The following is an 18,607-nucleotide window of genomic DNA, read 5'->3' as shown; positions in this document are numbered from 1 at the left end:
GTGCCCGAGGGAGCAGACAGGCAAGCAGTGGCTGCTGAGCAAAACTAACGAATGTTCTGGTAACCACTCACCTCCTCCGAACCTAACTCCAACTTCCACACGGACTTTTCCTGATGACACCAACAGTACAAGCAAGGAAATTTTTTACTAACTGAATAAATGTCCTTTCCACTAAATCTATTTGCAAATATATTTAATAGCATTATTAATTTTGATTTGCATCTGGTAGGCTTCCTTGGGGTATCTTGCAAAAAGATTTTTTAAAACTTCCTTAGTTTCTCATAAAAAATTAAAATATGACATTAGGGGTTTAGTCAAAATCATGAAGAATTTTTTTAAATGAACAAGCAAAAACTCTGGATACTGGTTTACAGATTATATAATAAACAGATTCACAAAAATTGCTATGGGAATACTGGGGGTGCAGTCTTATGTTTCTGTCTGAGAAATGGTCCCAAGTTCAGATTAGGCTTACCTGTCCCATTCCAGCCATGGGAAAACAACATTTCCTGAGAGGCTTACCCCGTCCTAACTGCTATTCCAGGAAATTTATACTAACTGATTTAATCCTCATGAAACACTAAGAGGTAGGTAACATTATTATTCCCACTTTACAGATGAATAAACTGTGATAAAAGTGGTCAAGTAACTGCCCAGGGCCACAAGCAGGTGAGCTCGAAAGCTGGAACTGAAACCTGTGGAGTTTGGCTCCAAAGTTTATGCTCAAAAAAATGAGTTTCATCTTATATTCCTGAAAGACATTTTAATTATCTACATTAAATGAACCCTTTAAAGTACCAAGCTTTTTAAAAAGATGCAATCAGCAATGTTTAAACATCAAAATGATACCACACCTTAGTGTGAATTATGTCATATTTTACAAAATATAATTGCTACATTATAGAATGCTTGTGCTCAGTCACTCAGTCATATCTGACTCTTTATGACCCATGGACTGTAGCCCGCGCCAGACTCCTCTGTCCGTGGAATTTCCCAGGCAAGAACACTGGAGTGGGTTGCCATTTCCTCCTCCAGGGGATCTTCCTGACTGAGGAATCAAACCCAGGTCTCCTACATCTCCTGTGTTGGCAGGTGGATGCTTTACCTCTGTGCCACCTGGAAGCCCACATTACAGAAAATATATACACACACATATACATGATATATATAGTTAAAAATTCCTCAACTGATTATACAGGCGTTAAAGATAAGGCTGGTCTCATGTGTTAACAGGAAGTGATGTCTAACACACAACACTATCTAGCAATTTAAAGCCAACTACTGAATATTACGTATAATATATTCCCACTGAAAGGAAACCTATCAAAAAACCATAATAAATGATTTCCCTTGGTAAGTCCAAATGGAAGATTTTCATTTTTAACTTAATAAACTTAAGTATTATTGAAATTCTTTCTGATGCATGCTCATTATTACTTGTATCATTTAAAATATTTTTTAAACACATTTTATAACTAACCTCAATTTTCTTTCCTACATCTTCAGTTTTTGCAACAAATTTAAATAAAAACTTCCTTGTTTTACCAGGAACTAAACACATCTTGCCTTGAGTCAAATTTTCTAAAACGTCACTTGCTTTGGATGCTTCTTCGATTACACAGAACTGGTTGTATTCCTGAAAAAGACAAGAGTGAGGGTCACGGTTTATGTTTCTTAAACATAAATTTCATGCTCTTGCTTTAAGATTCTCCAATTAATCAGAAGGAATCCTTGGGTAAGGTTTGTAGTTGAATAAAACATACTAATCGTCAAGTGACCCGGGGTTGCTCCTGCCCTTGTTCCCAAAATGCTTCTATTTTAATGGGGTTGACATACACTGAATTTTCTCAGGTTCGCCACGATGCTAAGAATATTGAAAATCAATAAATGCTTGCTGGTTAACAGCTCAACATACTTTCTGGGTCACCAGAAAATTAAAAGTGGGCTTATAACTGAAACAGAATATAATCAAGCACTTGGCTACATCACACTACAAAAATGCTCAAATGTGAGAAATATACTATCCCAATTCTGCAGAAAAAAGTTGCTAATATATGGGCACTATACCATGTTTGAGCTATTCGAGAAGTTAACTGTGATGCCCCCAAAGGAATGAAACTGGAAGAGCGCACGTTTACACATTTACTTTATATCCATCTATTCCACTTTCATTTCTTTAAAGTCAAAAAGATAACAGTTTTATGTTGCTAAGTTGCTTCACTCATGTCCGACTCTGTGCAACCCCATAGATGGCAGCCTACCAGGGTCCCCCGTCCCTGGGATTCTCCAGGCAAGAACACTGGAGTGGGTTGCCATTTCCTTCTCCAATGCATGAAAGGGAAAAGTGAAAGGGAAGTCGCTCAGCCGTGCCCGACCCTTAATGACCCCATGGACCACAGCCTACTAGGCTCCTCCATCCATGGAATTTTCCAGGCAAGAGTACTGGAGTGGGGTGCCATTGCCTTCTCCAAACAGTTTTATAATGAAAAGCTAATACTAATGTGAGAATAAAACAAATGATTTTGAAAATCTAATCACACTCATTCTGAATATATCTTGTTCGAAATTTAAGTTACATATTACAAAACTTTTCTCTATGTATAGACAAAGGTCATAGGTTTCCTAAGCAGGAAGTGAAAACAAAAGTTAGAATAGGAAAACTGTAAGACTTGCACTGCGGACACAGAAGTTGAAAATTATAAATACATTTATTTTTAGATAGACTGTATCATACACCTATTAGCGAGAAACCTACTAAGACCTAAAAGTCACTAAGTTCATTTTACTTCATTTAATGCCAGTTATGGTACAATACATACATGGTAAAAAAAAAACACACACACACACATTAAAAGGTACCATTACCTGATTATTAAAGCTGATACAGAGCTTAGAAAACCGAATGGGATGTGGACAATCAGCCTTTAGATAAACATCAAACTGCACAGGAACATCGACATGAAAACTTGGGGCGTGGAACTTGGCTTTGCATTGCACTAGGAACGGAACAAAAGGGGCCAAGTCAGACACCACCAGACGTGTAGCCCCACACATGTTATTCTCCAACCAACATCTGCTCCTCAGAAAGGAAACATCTCTCCTGAGTATTCTAACTGACTTCTGAACTTGAAGCATTTCAACAGACATAAATGCAGTTAACTCTTTAAAAAAAAATTTTAATGAACTCTACCTCCAAAACCTCTTTAATTTTAAAAGCATGCTTGCTCCTGAAATATAACTGACATATGATTTTAAAGAAAAAAGAACCATTCTGTTATTTTTAGCTTATTTCAAAATACCTGCCTAGATAGGAAAGCATAAACCTTTTAAATAACTGTTTTTTCAAATGTGTTTCAAATAACATCTGAACTAAAAATGAACCCAGCAGAAAATTTTAAGACCTAAACTAAGTATTTAAAATTCTGACCATCTTTGTATGTCGATGTGGAAAGTAAAAAAAAAAAAAAAAATTCGGTTTATCTACAAAATGACTGTATTTGGAAAATTCTTTGACTTTTATTATTCTGCATCTATTTATTTCTTAGAAAATGGACAATTTCTCTAAGATAATACTATAGATGCTGGTTACCCACCAAATGGCACAAAGTCCTGTACTCCTATTGTGAAAACATTGCTGCCAGCCAGAGAGATTCGGTCCACCCACAGCTTCTGAGCAGTTTTCACAGCTAAGATATCACAGTCAGGTTCAGGATCAGGACTTTCATTCTGCACCAACATGGAGTTAAACATTTGTTCAGCTAGTTATAAAAAAAATACACATATCCAGATACAGATTTTATATATAAAGAGTTCCAACCTACCATTAAAACATTTATGAGGTTTTTTTCTATCCGAGATTTCTGATCATCTTTCAGCGTTGAAGCTAATAGAAAGGAAGAAGCAAAACATCAGAACTATAGGACAGGCCAAGTGAGCCCATGACCCTGTACAGGTATTAGGAGGGTAAGCCCCAAGTAAGCCCAATACCCCACCTACAGGTATTAAAATACTGTAGATAAATATCTCTTCTAAAATGGCTAAGCACAATTTCAGAAAACTGACAGCTCAGCTTTCTAAGTCAGCCTCAACACTTTATGTATGTGCATTTGAACTCTTCTGTGAACAATTATCTTATGCAATAATTTGAAAAGTAAGGCAGAAGAAATCTGTTCTTCTCAACTACAGTATGACCTTCAACTGTATCAAGTTCCATTAAAGTATAAACCCCTTCTCTCAGCAAAGTGACCAGCAGGTGATATAGTACTATCAGATATTTGATACTGAATTATGTTTCCAATTATAAGAAGCTTAAAGAGTCTCTGTAGTTGTTAAGATTCCAGATTTTACTGAAAGAATGTTGTTACCTCTGCCAAGGAGTTCCAGGGAGTAAGTGATGTAATCTTTCAGCTGGGCCATGAGGTAGGAACACTTCAGAGCCGTGGTCAGTATAGACGTGAGCAGGGTCCACCACCCTTCACTCCGATAATCACACATCACGTAATCCAGCAACCTGACAGAGGGCGACATGTCAGACATGCTGAGCCAGCCTCACACGGCAGTGTAGGAAGAGTTCATGGAGAAACGAAAAGCAAGTGCTTTACTCGTTTTATATAAACTTCAGAAAAATCTCCCTGAAATAGTTCAACAGGTATTTTCACATTAAATAAATGTGAGGTTTGCTAGGAGTCTGAAAAGGACTGTACCAATAAACATTACTTGGAAAAAAAAAAAAAATCACAGAAACGGTATTTAACAGAAGTGGGAATAAACATGGAAGTAATAAATCCTCCACTACAAATTTCCGTTCTCATTTAGCTGCAAGGGAATCAGAATGCTTACAAAAATAAATAGTGAACAGGACTCACTTCAAAGCTTTGGTATAATCCTTTGCATAGTAATACTCCTCTCCCATTTGAACCACTATAAAGGAAACAAAGATTGTATGAATGTAATCTGAAATCTTGTATGAGTATAATCTGAAATCCCTCAAAAGTTGCATGAAGTCATGGCATGTCAGGGATACATACTCAGGTGACTCTTCATTCTTGGACACTTATATTTCTTAAACTGCGCAACAGCATTGCTTAGAAGAGTTATTATTACTTCCTGTTGGGAAAGATAAAAAGTGTTAAACATTCCAATAAAAATAATCTCATGTTTTCCTTGAAAATACAGTTTGTGTTGAGGGAAAAAAAAAAAACACAAAAACTCACAGAGTGAACAACACTTCTCTCCTTTAGCTGAATGGCAAGAATCCCCACCTTCTCTTTTTCGGGATCCGAAAGATCAAAGCCTGTGTAAGAGAGGACACAGCCCATTTCAGATAGCTCATTGAACACAGATCCTCCACACGGACATTGGATGTGTGCACTCCTTGAGGCCTTTACTACAATGTACTTCAGACTCTTCAACATTCTAGAACTCTGAAGAGTCTAAGAGGCGGCTCTATCAGCATGGAATCTTCGGGGTGGCCTCTGTTCTGAACGGTGCGATACTGAGCTCAGTACTCTTTTGCTCAGTGGAAACGACCACCTCAAAAGTGATATTAAAAAAAAAAGTGGTATCAATATCATTCTCTAGATAGAATATATTTCCTAGACACCAAAGTAAATAATTTCTCTCTTTTTAACTTTTTATTTTGCATTGGGGTATAGCCAGTTAACAATACTGTGATAGTTTCGGGTGAACAGGGAAGGGACTCAGCTGTACATATATATGTATCCATTCTCCCCCAAAGTAAATGATTTCTTAACACTTAAGGTTTAATGGCCACAGAAATTGCTCCAAATAAGTGTGTATAAAACAAGAAAGATGCAGAGAAATTATTTTTAAGGTAGTACAAGTAATGTTTTAAAGTGTCAAATATAAAAATTGGCCACAGTGGCTTACTAAATTCTTTAAGACAACAGATGTCCACATGTGTTGATCACATCATTAGCTATGTTATTCTAAGATGCAGTGATAGAAACAACACATTCTAAAAAGTAAATCTTAAAAAAATGTTTAGAATCTAAAAAAGACTGAATATATGTATATGTATAACTGATTCACTTTACTGGACAGCAGAAACACAATATTGTAAATTAACTGTACTTCAATTTTAAAGAATGCTTAAAAAGCAAATATTGCTACCTCAACATAATTTGTTATATTAATGCAGCCAAAGGAAAAATTAAGATAGCAATCTCTTGCCTTTGGAGACTGACAGAAAAGGAAAAAGGAAAAATCATTTACTGAGTACTCCTTGTCGCCATGATCGTTGTCCATAGAAGTCAAGAACGCCTGCTTGTGTTTCTAAGGGATCAGGGTTGGGATACGTTACAGAAGCCTGTAAGTTAAAACACAACCCTGAATAAGTTTATACAACCCATCACTAACCAACTCTTCCCTAATCATTGTCAGAATAAAAAAGCTTTCATAAATACAAACCACACAATTAAATATCAAAGTTGTGACTATTTTAACACAAATTGAACTTTCACAAAATTAAACAAAAACTGTTTAATATTCCATGTGGGCGTTCTCAGTTGCTAACTCATGTCCAACTCCTTGCGACTTCATGGACTGTAGCCTGCCAGGCTCCTTTGTCCATGGGATTTCCCAGGCAAGAATACTGAGAGGGGTCAGTTCAGTTCAGTTCAGTTCAGTCGCTCAGTCGTGTCTGACTCTTTGCGACCCCATGAATCGCAGCACACCAGGCCTCCCTGTCCATCACCAACTCCCGGAGTTCACTCAAACTCATGTCCATCGAGTTGGTGATGCCATCCAGCCATCTCATCCTCTGTTGCCCCCTTTTCCTCCTGCCCCCAATCCCTCCCAGCATCAGAGTCTTTTCCAGTGAGTCAACTCTTCACATGAGGTGACCAAAATACTAGAGTTTCAGCTTCGGCATCATTCCTTCCAAAGAACACCCAGGGCTGATCTCCTTTAGAATGACTGGTTGGATCAGGTAGTATCATAAAAATAAAACTGAATAAACCAACCTGATTCTAACAAATGATTTAATAATAACTTCTCTACATTTTCTTTTTATTTATAAACCAATAAAAATATATTACAAATTAAACTTGATAGTTAAACCATATATATTTTTGTGTAAATAAAAATGTTATCAGAAGTTTTTTAAAAAAAGATGATTTTCTTTTATTGTAAGTGTATTAAGTCCTGGTATTGGTGGAGGAAGGATATTTTTGGCACCAGGATTCACAAATTTATGCTGCTTTCCTTTTCTTTTTTTTTAAAATAACCTTCTCCCCTCTGAAACCAAAACGTAAAAAGAGTTTTTGTTGAAAAATAAAGAAAACTTCCAAAAGGAAAAGGATAAAAATTTAATTACCTGTAGACCTACCACCACTATTAACAGTGTGTACATTATTCTTCCAGATTTTATATGTGAATGTTTACCTGTCATCAGCTAAAATAATTTTTCAACCTACTTTTTTCATTTAAATACATTCCCTATATCTCACCATATCACTGAATATTCTTCCAAAACATTATTTTTCATGGCTATGAAAAATAGCCATGCTATTTTTTATAACAGCATCTTCTATTCCACATTTTAACAGACTTCCTACAGTTGTTTACATTATTATTATTTTGCACTACAATTAATAGTTTTATAAGTAACTCTTAAAACTTATCTCTTAGGATCCCTTATCTGCCTTAGGCTTCCTGAATATGAAATTCTAGGTCAAAAGGTAGGCATGATTATATAATTACTTGACAGAAGTAATTACTTGACAGAAATATAATTAGTTGACAGAAATATCATTTTACACTCCAGCCAGGATTTGCAAATGCCTGTTTATACATATCCTGACAAGACCTAGTTTTAATCGCCTTTTAAAAACTGTGCTCAAATGATAATATGACAAACTTTAAAAATATAAAATATACAATGAAATTATACACCATATCCAAATAACATGGTAGAAAATAGTCTCGGTATATTATGATTTAAGGGGGAAAAATTCAAATATTTAAAGTACTAAAATGCAAATTGCTTTTTTTTTTCTAAACAGTTTTTTAAGTAGCACTGTTGTTTAAATTCCCCTAATTTCAGAGAAGAATTTTGAGATCTTAAGTGAAAATAAACTGATATAACTATATGAATGCAAGTGTCTCTATCTATGTACATAAACATACACATACCATGATTCTACTTTAAAAGGTGCTTATGGAGTAATTGGTATTTAGATACAAACATGCAAGAGAAAGGCAATATAAAGTGTCAAGTTTAAAAAACTATGCAATTAGTACTCTTAAATAGATTCTTTAGAGTTTTCCATGGAGGAGAACCCCAGGAAGAGAAAGAAGTCCAATGACGTCCTCTCCACTGGGTCAAAATAAAGCACGTTGCTCAGTGTCCTTTGCACTGCAAAACAATGAATTTACAGTGTGGCAAAGGCTAAACTGTGGCTTTTATTTTAAAGCAACTTTTCCTGGTCAAAATCACTAACTTATGGCTAATCAAAAATCAGTTCTTCAAAGAAAAATGTCTGCTTAGTTCATAGGTGAAAAGAGAGTACTCAGGCTAAAACTGAAAATAATCCTAATTCCTGAAAATATCTACGATAAAAACTCGTTATAGGCAAAGGCTTGGAAAAAAATTATCAATGCCAACCAGCTTTATCCTCTTTCAAGAGAAGGTTAATAAACTTCCTAATTGCCAGGTAATACAGGAGTCAGTGACTTACTTCATGGTTACAGAGGGCTTTGGCAAGCTGTTTCCGTTCCTGGGCATAGTACGCTGCCTGCTGATAATAGAAACCAGGATTCTGAGTTTGAATAGCTGTCAACCCCAACTTAATAGCTTCATCAAATAAATCTCCGAAGGCCTGGAATCTTCAAGGGGAAAAAAAAAATCAAGAAATTTTAAGAGAGAAAAGAAAAAGAAGCTTACTTCTATTAATACTAGTCTTTCACCCGGAAACCATAACCTCAGAAGACTGTATCCAGAAAATGCCACTGGTGAGCTGTAAACTGTGGGGATTGCTTTGTAAATACTAATACACACTAATTGTAGGTTACAGAAAAATTCTCTAAGTCAACTCTCCCATGCTAGTGAGTCTTTATAAATGTATCCTCAAACCAGATGTCAACACTGTTCCAACCACTCAAATACATTCACGTGTCTGGGAAACTTTTCATTTTAGCAATTTTTTGTCATCAGTCTCAAAGAGCAAATTCCATATCAGTAGGGATATTGTCTATTCACTGCTATATTCTCAGTGTCTGGACACATGGCAGAAACTTGATATATATATGTGTGTGTGTGTGTGTTGAATGAAAGAGATGGGACCAGTAAACAGCTGATTCCCATTAAGGAACTGTATGAATCAATATCTGCCATTACACCAAACATGCTGGATCATTAAAAACCTACTTACTGACAAAAATCTTAGTGTAATTTATAACCAAAGTCCATGCTAACTCCATTCCTCCAAATTCCAAGAATTTGATTAAAAAAAATTCTGAAAATAAATTTAAAACATACTGTTTAGACATCCATGCTGCATGCTCAAAAGCCAACTCCGCACTTCCAATTTTTTTCTTACACAAGTCAATATGCTTTCGGAACTGAGCGATTGCATCCAGCGGGGTGTTGTGTTGAAAACACAACCTACAGATCTGCAAGATGTAAAACCAACGCCAAAGTTAAGAAGAAAACGAAACTCAAAGGTGTGTTTATTTAAAAGTATATAAAATTTGAGACTAACTTTAAAAAAACTACGAAATGTCCATCTCTGAAGTTCAATAGAATTGAAGTACAACAAAACTGATTTTCTGTTAGAAAAGTTATCTAAAAAGGTTATGTCCCATCAATTAATGAAATAAAATTATTCACTATTTGTAGTCAATCTATTCTATACCTTAGAAAGTTTCGTTAAAGTATAGCATAAGGAAATATTAAACCCAGTGAAGAGCCTAAAGATGGGCAAAAATAAAATATTTCCCACAGGTAACTGAGAAAGGACAGACGAACTTTCAGTTGTAGAATTGTCAGAAAGCTAAAGATATTCTGCAGCACAATAAAAGCACAGTAGCCTCTGTATCAAAGAAGGATCACAGAAATTCTTGAAAAATTTTTCTCTGGGATACTATTTCAAAGTAATAATCTATACGTATGTAGGGTAAATGAAAAAAAAAAGAAGAAACAAAGCCTAAATTTATTTCTACATGCTTACTGTTGTGGCTTGGTCACTCAGTCATGTCCGACTCTTTTGCAACCCCATGGACTGTAGCCCACCAGGCTCCTCTGACCATGGCATTCTCCAGACAAGAATACTGGAGTGGGTTGCCATGCCCTCCTCCAGGGAAGCTTCAGGGATCGAACCCATGTCTCCTGCTTGGCAGGTAGATTCTTTACCACTGAGCCACCTGGGAAGCTCACATACTTATTAGCAGTTTTGATTTTATTTTTTAGGTAAAAAGGAATAAATGAAAAGTTGTTCTCTCATCCATCCCTGTCCCTTGGGGGTCCAATTTCCCCCTCTAAAGGCAACCAGCTCCTGGCATTCGTGGTATAGTCTCTGCTCAGACAAGTATGTGCATGCATTTACATGTGAACTATTAATATTATTTTCATACAAATAGCATTTCACTAAATATACTGTTCTGTGCCTCACTTTTTTCACCTACCAATATATTTTCGATATTCCATTTCAATATGTGGAGCTGCCTCATTCTTAACAGTTGTGTATTTCATTGTTTGGAGTTATTTATGTTGACCAATCACTTACTGCTGGGTTTCCAATCTTTTCTTATTACAAGATGCAATAAATATCCTCATACACGTGATTTGTAAGTCTTAGCACAGACGTGGGATAAATTTCCAGAAATGGAATTGCTAGGTCAAAAGGAATGTGCAAATTTAAATCTTCACAGTCATTATAAAAAATAGTTTCTGCAGAAGGTGTACCAAGCTACACTTACACGAGTAATGAATCAAGTGTCTGTCTGCCCTCACATCACTAACCCGGAGACAGCCTCTTTAAAAGATGGGTGCAGAAAGATGAAAAGCACAACACACAGCCTCTCTCATCTTCCGGAGGTGTCTACTTCTGCCATATACGATCTTAAAGTGCTCACGTAACAGGTATCAAACTTTTCTCTACGGGGAATAAGTACACTCTTTCTGGACCTATGCCATTACACCAAGGAAGCGTACCCAGTTCTAATAGATCGCATCTTTTACAGTTCAGTACTAGAGGCAGCTTTCTTCTCACTGTCTCCTGCGCCCACTTAAATACAAAAGACCCTCCTGGAGGAGTTTTACAAAGATAAAACCGCTCTAAATGAGAACTCTGGGACCCATAGCTCATAACCAAGCACTACAATTAGGCTGCTAAGAACCAGGGCAGCCCTTGAGATAAGGGACATAAAGGAGCACAACACAATTAACCACCTGGAGAAGGGAATGGCAACCCGCTCCAGTATGCTTGCCTGGAGAAGTCCACAGAAAGAGGAGCCTGACGGACTACAGTCCAGGGGGGTCACAAAGAGTCGGACACAACTGAGTGCCTAACACAATTTATCAAGTGATCACTTTTCAGAGCAAGTGACTAGTCAGGATTTTCAAACCTTAAGTGGACAATCCCATATTTAAAGCCAAATATTCCTTATTCTTGGAAGTAGAAATATTACCTTGTAGTTTATAAATCCTGCCATGGTCTTAATTTCCAGAATGTTAGTTTCATGGGCTCTCAATTCATGTACAAGGTTATAGGCAGTCCTGTAATTCCTAATATAAACACGGGGAAGGCAGTTAATCATGATGCCGGTTGATTTTAAGGAAAGATTCCTATCAGCAAAATTGCCAGAAATAACAGAGTCGATATTTACTCAACATGTCTTAACACTCAATAGCTTCAGCAACAACATACACAGATCAGTCTCTGATGTCCTGGAAAATGACACACTGATATATGTGGGATGAGTCAATGTCTTTTCACTAAGAACAGAACCCACAGCACGTTGTTCGGTCACTAACATCTGTCTACAGCTGACAAGAAATAAGTTGAAAAAACAAAAGTAAAGTTGAAAATTGACCAAGAGTTACATGGCAAAATTAACATTCTGTTAAAAAACAAGTAATTTTTAAAAGCATCATTGTTGAGCTCCTCAAACAGACATTGTACGAGCAAAGAAGGAGCCATCAAGACAGAGATGGGTCAGCAGCTTTAAAGCCAGGTTTCTCTCCACGTGACGTGGGAACCACTGGTCTAGAGCACGGGCTCAGTGGAGACACCGTCAGGGCAGCTAGTGCTTACGGAGAGAACAGGGTGAGAAAGCAAAGTCTGACAGAAGACAGAAGGTAATGAGAAAAATCGCAGTCTTCTCCAAAGAAAACCGCGCCTAACTTCTCCAGGTAACAGCTTTCTTTCCAGCACTGTTTTTGAACAGAATTAGAATTGAAGGTGTTTCACTAATACCATGGACAATAAATACACTACCTTTTAAAACCAGGTAAAACTATATATGAAGTTGCTGAGATTTATAAAACACGATTTGGTGTTTAGCACCTCATCAGAAACAAAAAAGAAGAGGTTCCTGCAATATTCTTCTGAATGACAGACTTACTTATAGTTTTTCTCTATTCCACTCCCAAGTATACTTAGTCCTTCCTCAATTTTAGGATAGAAAGCTGGTTTTTATCCTTTTGCTACACTGGCACTGTCAATCTTAAAAAATTCAGTTAAGCTAGAAAGAGATGTTTTACTATATTCTGTGTAGCAAAATAAAAGCAAAGGGATAAAACATCTAACCACTGCCAACGCCTCTGCAACTATTCTTCAAAGTGCTAAACAGAGCCTTTGAATAACAGATGATGCTACTGGCAGGTATTATAAACTGAAAACAAATTAATTAAAATCACAGTTGAATTGAATAAATGTACTACACACCTTAAAAAATTCAGTCTGATTCAGATAATGTTCAGTACATATTAAACTTTGAAAATCAGTCTTCACACAAGGGTTTTACTGAGTATACAAATGAGAAGCAGGCAACAGGATGGGAAAAATTTTAGTACTCTATTTCTTTAGATCATGAAATTAATTAAATTAGAACAGAAAGCTTTCTAATACTATAAAATTTACTTCTGATAATAAAATGGATATTTTTCCCAAAAATTCAAACATTATATTCCATTTATCTCTAGAAAAATTAAAGTGAATATTACGAACCTGAATCTAACCAAGATAAACATTTTAAAAATTAAAGTTTGGTTGTGATTCAGAAATTGCTCTTAATATGTTATTGTTAACATAAAGAAAAATCTAGTTTGACAACTGTTAGAAACTTACTTCAGAGCATTTTGTGTATCTTGTTTCAACTCACTGAAGAAAGCTATTTTGAACTGATGTCTAACAAATAAAAGCTGAAAAAATAGGAAAAAAAATACATTACACATCTTCTCTTAAAAATATAAAAATAACAATGCTTGTTAAGAGGAAATCTAAAAGTATAAAGGAAAATATTCGAAAGTAAGGTTCAAGGATTATTCCAGTAAACAAATGTAGTTAAGAAGGCTATAAAAGTACATCTTCATGAGCTTTAAGGGCAAAGAGGACAAAAGGTAAATTAATTTTTAAAAGCTTTAAAAAAAACTTCAAAAGTACAGAAGCCATTTAAAAACATCAAAGTATTTAAGAACTTTAATCTCCTCAAAAATAACTGATGATGAATAATCTGCTCTAGAATGCTGCTACTATTTCCTTCTCTAGGAAAAGACATGTACCTGGTGTGTTGTTTTATTCAAAAATTCTTTATGAGATTTCACTCTTCTAATCTCAGTGTAGTAATAAGTCTGTGCATGTTCATAAAAGGCATTTTCTAATCTGTTAAAAAAAAACAAACATTCAAACACTAAAGTTACTTTAAACCAAAGTGTTTTCAAGATTCACATTTCTAAGACCTGAAAGTAAATCCTGACAGAAATAATGCCTGATTTACTTCTTAAGATAAAAAGTAAAACAAACTATAAACTAAATTTTTAGGGAAAAAAAAATCTACAAATAAGACCCACCAAAAGCCATTTAAAATTATTTACTGTCTAAGAAATAATCAATAAAAATAACTCTTACAATTTGTAAAAATTAGGTAAGCTCTAATATTACTCCCATTCCAATTATTTTATTATTTTATAAGTATGAAAGAAATAAGATATCTAATACTCAATTAGATTTGACTGTTTTTGCGACTGTAACATTTAGGGTTTAAAGATAAAGAAAACTAACAGGAAAGGGAGCGGAAGTGAGAACTAGCAAATGAGGTGAAAGTAACATTTGTGTAAGTTAAATCCGGCTTCATTCTATAATTATGAGATTACAGAGGAACCAAATTGCCTGAAGATGGGTAAACAACTCAAAGTTCTGCTTATGAAAATAAGTATGTATCAGCAGTATCTTCCCAGGGATGAAAGAAAGCTGACTTCAAAGTCAGACAAAGATTGATCTTCAAGGCTCTTCCTCCTTGGAAGAGTTCTGAAGTTATAAAAGGGTTTCAATACATCTAAGCAAAATGTGCAAAAAAGTAAAATAAAATGGATTAGTCAAAACTTAAATAATTCAATATATTGTCTCGGTTATTCACCTTATAATATAACCCACAAGGTGGTCTGTATGGGGCAGTACGAACAAAGACTTTCCTGACAGCTCACACGCGTTGCATAAGGCTGCAGCCCTTTCTGAAGCAATGACATCTTCTCCTGTTGACAACAAGTTCCATAAAGAGAGATAATCAGTATATTTTTCCTAATGAACACTTCCCCAAATTGGTACAATGTAATTAAAAAAAAACTCAAGCCACTTTTCACCACATCTGTAGGACCCCAGGGGCCTTGAGAGCTCTGTGGGGTGCTTAGAAGCTGTACCATACATCTCTGTCATAGAAAAACACTGTGGAATTTTCTACAGAGCCAAGACAGGCCAAGGAATAACAACAGATATACCACATAACAGTTTCAAAAACCGTAACTAAAAATAAAAGCAATAAAACCATTCATGAAAATGGTTTGGAAAACTATTTAAGACGCTTCAAGTTTCAACACAGAAACAAAAATACATTTTGGCTTCTAAAGTTTGAGATGGTAGAAGAAATAAGCACTTGAAATAAGACATTTTCTTATAGAAAATTAGAACCACCCACCCCCCCCCAGCACTTTTCTTTGCCCTACTGGAAATTAAAAAAAAAAAAAAAAAATTATGTAAGGAATATAATTTCAACGAGATCTCAAAAGCGAAAACAACCTATAGTTGTTCACTATAGGGTCAATTAATGTGTGCCTCCCTAGGTAAGGTGAATGGAACTAGGGAGCAGGACTTGAGAAGATCGGCACTTTTTAATGTTTCTAATTTTTTTATAATAAGCATTTACTCCTGTGTTATTGGCACTTTTTTAAGGTTAACACACCATCTTTCACATAACTGAATGCAAAAGATTTTAATATTAAAGATGATGCCTTCTGGTAATAACTGGAAGGATAAACCAATCAATTAGTTGTTAAGCAACCTTCTGCTACCTGGGGGTAAGGGGGTTTTCTTCTGAATCAGAACCACTGCAACTTTGGTGTTTCTCCCTTGTAAACTCTGCCTGCAGCGGAAAAAGAGCAATAAGAGGAATTAATAATTAAACTGTTTTTACTTAAAAAGTGTATTCAAGATTTTACGTAAGATACAAGATTGACAATTTAGTCCAAGAAAGACAAATTTACACTAAAAAAAAAAATCAAGATTAGGGGAATTTTTTCCCCCACATATAATGAAACATACATGCCACAATGATTTAAATCTTAAAAGTATAATCTCACATTGAGCTCCTACCGCTAAGTCGCTTCAGTAGTGTCCGACTCTGTGTGACCCCACAGACGGCAGCCCACCGGGCTTCCCCGTCCCTGGGATTCTCCAGGCAAGAACACTGGAGTGGGTTGCCATTTCCTTCTCTAAGGCATGAAAGTGAAAAGTGAAAGTGAAGTTGTTCAGTCGTGTCTGACTCTTAGTGACCTCATGGACTGCAGCCCACCAGACTCCTCCGTCCATGGGATTTTCCAGGCAAGAGTACTGGAGTGGGTTGCCATTGCCTTCTCCCATATTGAGCTCCTATTTCTTACAAAAAAAATCTTCTTAGAAGGCAAAAGTTTAACATATACTTTAATATAAAAGTTACACAACAACTTATTTCTTTATAGTGATATGTTAGAGAAGTCATCCAAAAGAATTATTTAGAAACAAACAGTGATAAAGCAAAAAGTGCTTTATGAGGCTAAATAATAAACCACTACAGTTCAAAAAAATATATAAATGCAAGAAAAACATTTGGATATTCAGGCCAATTTGTCTTTGAAATTTCTTCCCATTGCTTAGCATACTGTAAGTTAAGGTCAGTTAATGCTACCTGTTGGAGAAGGCAATGGCACCCCACTCCAGTACTCTTGCCTGGAAAATCTCATGGAAGGAGGAGCCTGGAAGACTGCAGTCCATGGGGTCGCTGAGGGTCAGACACAACTGAGCAACTTTACTTTCACTTTTCACTTTCATGCACTGGAGAAGGAAATGGCAACCCACTCCAGTGTTCTTGCCTGGAGAATCCCAGGGACGGGGGAGCCTGGTGGGCTGCCGTCTATGGGGTCGCACAGAGTCGGACACGACTGAAGCAACTTAGCAGCAGCAGCAGCAATGCTACCTGTTAGCCAATCAACAGGTTTCCTCAGAGGCCAGTGATACCAGAACGACCACTGCAGTCTTAACAGCACTCAGCTGCCTTCAGTAAGTGTCGGTAAGCTCCAGAGGTAGGTCTGACCTCACACAGTCAGCCTGACAAAGGGGACCATACCTGACTATTTCCACTCTGGTGGCACATTCGGACTGCTTCTCCTTCCACTGGGGCTCATCCCAGTCCAGTTCATAAAACACGACCACCAGGGCTGGCACCAGATTCAGATGTTTGTTCATCCAGCCCGTCTTTAAGATCCCTTTGGGGATGTACCATTCATACGAAGTTCTCTGCAAACATTGGCCAAAGTTGAAAAGAGGTACTTGACAACGAGAACAGCAGAGACCACTTGTTATGGAGTGCAGGCACTTTCTGTGTATTTCTCTCATTCCATACACACATGCCACACTTTTTAAAGGTAACACTTTTTACAGAGACCAAATAAGAGCAATTTTTGGAGGTAGACACTCAACCCTAGAGCCAGTACCGTAACCATTTAAAGAAGGACCAAAGCCAAAGCATTTCTAATGACTTCAAGTCTTTTAAATAACTATGTCAAGCTTTCAAATTCAAGAGGCTGAATTAAACAGCCCTTTCCCCCAAAAATTCTACTTATATTCCTCACTATCCCAGATTCTGCTCTTATAAAAGCTGCTCAGGTGTTCTCTAAACCCCAAAATGGCTTCATTTGTTTCTAAGTCATGTGGCCAGGATGGCATTATTCCTCCTTGTGGGTCAAAGAAAAAAAGGAAGGATAATTCCTAAGTACAGGGGCAGAAGGGCAGTCACTGCGGGTCAGCAGGAGTGCCATGTCGTGGGAGGGGATGGCCCAAACCACCCAGAAACTCTCGAATCACCCCCAGAGCACCTGCACCAACCCAGACTACTCCAGCTCATGCTGGTCCAACCTTTACTCCACATGAGGAAAGAGAGGACAGGATACAAAACAACTTGGGAACTTGCAGCGTATTACACACATGAAAACATCTAGAGTTTTCTTCATGCACCTCTGTAACCATGCCCTTGATACACTCAGGGGGTTCCCTGCACAGATACAGGAACAAAAAAGATATACACACTCAAAGAAGGGGAGACAGAGGGAGAAGGAGGGTCCCCTTGCAAGTAACGTCATTACCTTGGGTCTACATTTAGGATACTCGTGGTCACCTGGGAGCACCTTGAAAGAAATCGGTACCCGGTCAGCCCTCCGGTTGGCACAGAAGGCATCCCAGACAGCGCGATGGACAGCATTATAGACCACATCCAGGCCTGTGAGAGTGACGAAAGCCATAGGCCGACAGCATAATTCCACAGGGAAGTCCCACTGGGTGGGGCTCATGTTTAAGACGTCACGAAAACTCTGAAATGCAAACATTAATACATCAATAATCAACTTAGTAAAAGCCCACATCCTCATCTAACATATGAACCTCTACCATTCAGGAAATATTACAAAAAGGCAAAAGACTTTGAGTGTTTACAAACTGTCGAGCAAATCCGAAAGAAGAGAGCAAATGGGAAAACTTTAATTCTTGAATTGGGCCTATTACAATTTAATAACTACACATGGACATCACCAGATGGTCAATACCAAAATCAGACTGACTATATTCTTTGCCGCCGAAGATGGAGAAGCTCAATACAGTCAGCAAAAACAAGACCGGGAGCTGACTGTGACTCAGATCATGAAATCCTTATTGCCAAATTCAGACTTAAATCGATGAAAGTAGGGAAAACCACTAGACCATTCAGGTATGACCTAAATCAAATCCCTTACAATTATATAGTGGAAGTGAGAAACAGATTCAAGGGATTAGATCTGATAGACAGAGTGCCTGATGAACTATGGACAGAGGTATGTACGGACACTGTACAGGAGGCAGGGATCAAG

At 36.9% G+C, this 18,607-nt stretch overlaps 1 protein-coding gene across 6 annotated transcripts in view; it reads right to left on the bottom strand.

Annotated features, from left to right (window-relative positions):
- Nucleotides 1-18,607, bottom strand: part of TRAPPC11 (trafficking protein particle complex subunit 11) — a 39,174-nt gene that overhangs the window by 15,704 nt on the left and 4,863 nt on the right. For all 6 annotated transcript variants that reach the window (XR_015156106.1, XR_015156107.1, XM_086379915.1 and 3 more), the window contains exons 2-19: nt 17,852-18,076; nt 16,837-17,006; nt 15,527-15,597; nt 14,599-14,713; nt 13,745-13,844; nt 13,311-13,384; nt 11,650-11,746; nt 9,500-9,633; nt 8,700-8,847; nt 6,235-6,328; nt 5,214-5,293; nt 5,028-5,106; nt 4,866-4,920; nt 4,365-4,510; nt 3,822-3,883; nt 3,594-3,726; nt 2,866-2,996; nt 1,481-1,636 (exon numbers count right to left, since the gene is read on the bottom strand). Coding sequence is in view for 4 of the 6 variants with exons in the window: in XM_086379915.1 (XP_086236041.1) it covers nt 1,481-1,636; nt 2,866-2,996; nt 3,594-3,726; nt 3,822-3,883; nt 4,365-4,510; nt 4,866-4,920; nt 5,028-5,106; nt 5,214-5,293; nt 6,235-6,328; nt 8,700-8,847; nt 9,500-9,633; nt 11,650-11,746; nt 13,311-13,384; nt 13,745-13,844; nt 14,599-14,713; nt 15,527-15,597; nt 16,837-17,006; nt 17,852-18,055 (2,049 nt within the window). In the remaining 2 variants the exon portion in view is untranslated. The remainder of the gene's footprint in view (nt 1-1,480; nt 1,637-2,865; nt 2,997-3,593; nt 3,727-3,821; nt 3,884-4,364; nt 4,511-4,865; nt 4,921-5,027; nt 5,107-5,213; nt 5,294-6,234; nt 6,329-8,699; nt 8,848-9,499; nt 9,634-11,649; nt 11,747-13,310; nt 13,385-13,744; nt 13,845-14,598; nt 14,714-15,526; nt 15,598-16,836; nt 17,007-17,851; nt 18,077-18,607) is intronic.

The sequence above is a fragment of the Bos grunniens genome, chromosome 27, assembly GCF_055505025.1.
Source record: "Bos grunniens cultivar Pamir isolate PY7600 chromosome 27, Bosgru_T2T1.0, whole genome shotgun sequence".
NCBI lineage: Eukaryota > Metazoa > Chordata > Mammalia > Artiodactyla > Bovidae > Bos > Bos grunniens.
Note: the sequence above shows the minus strand (reverse complement) of the source record. Positions and strands in the feature narration are given on the sequence as shown.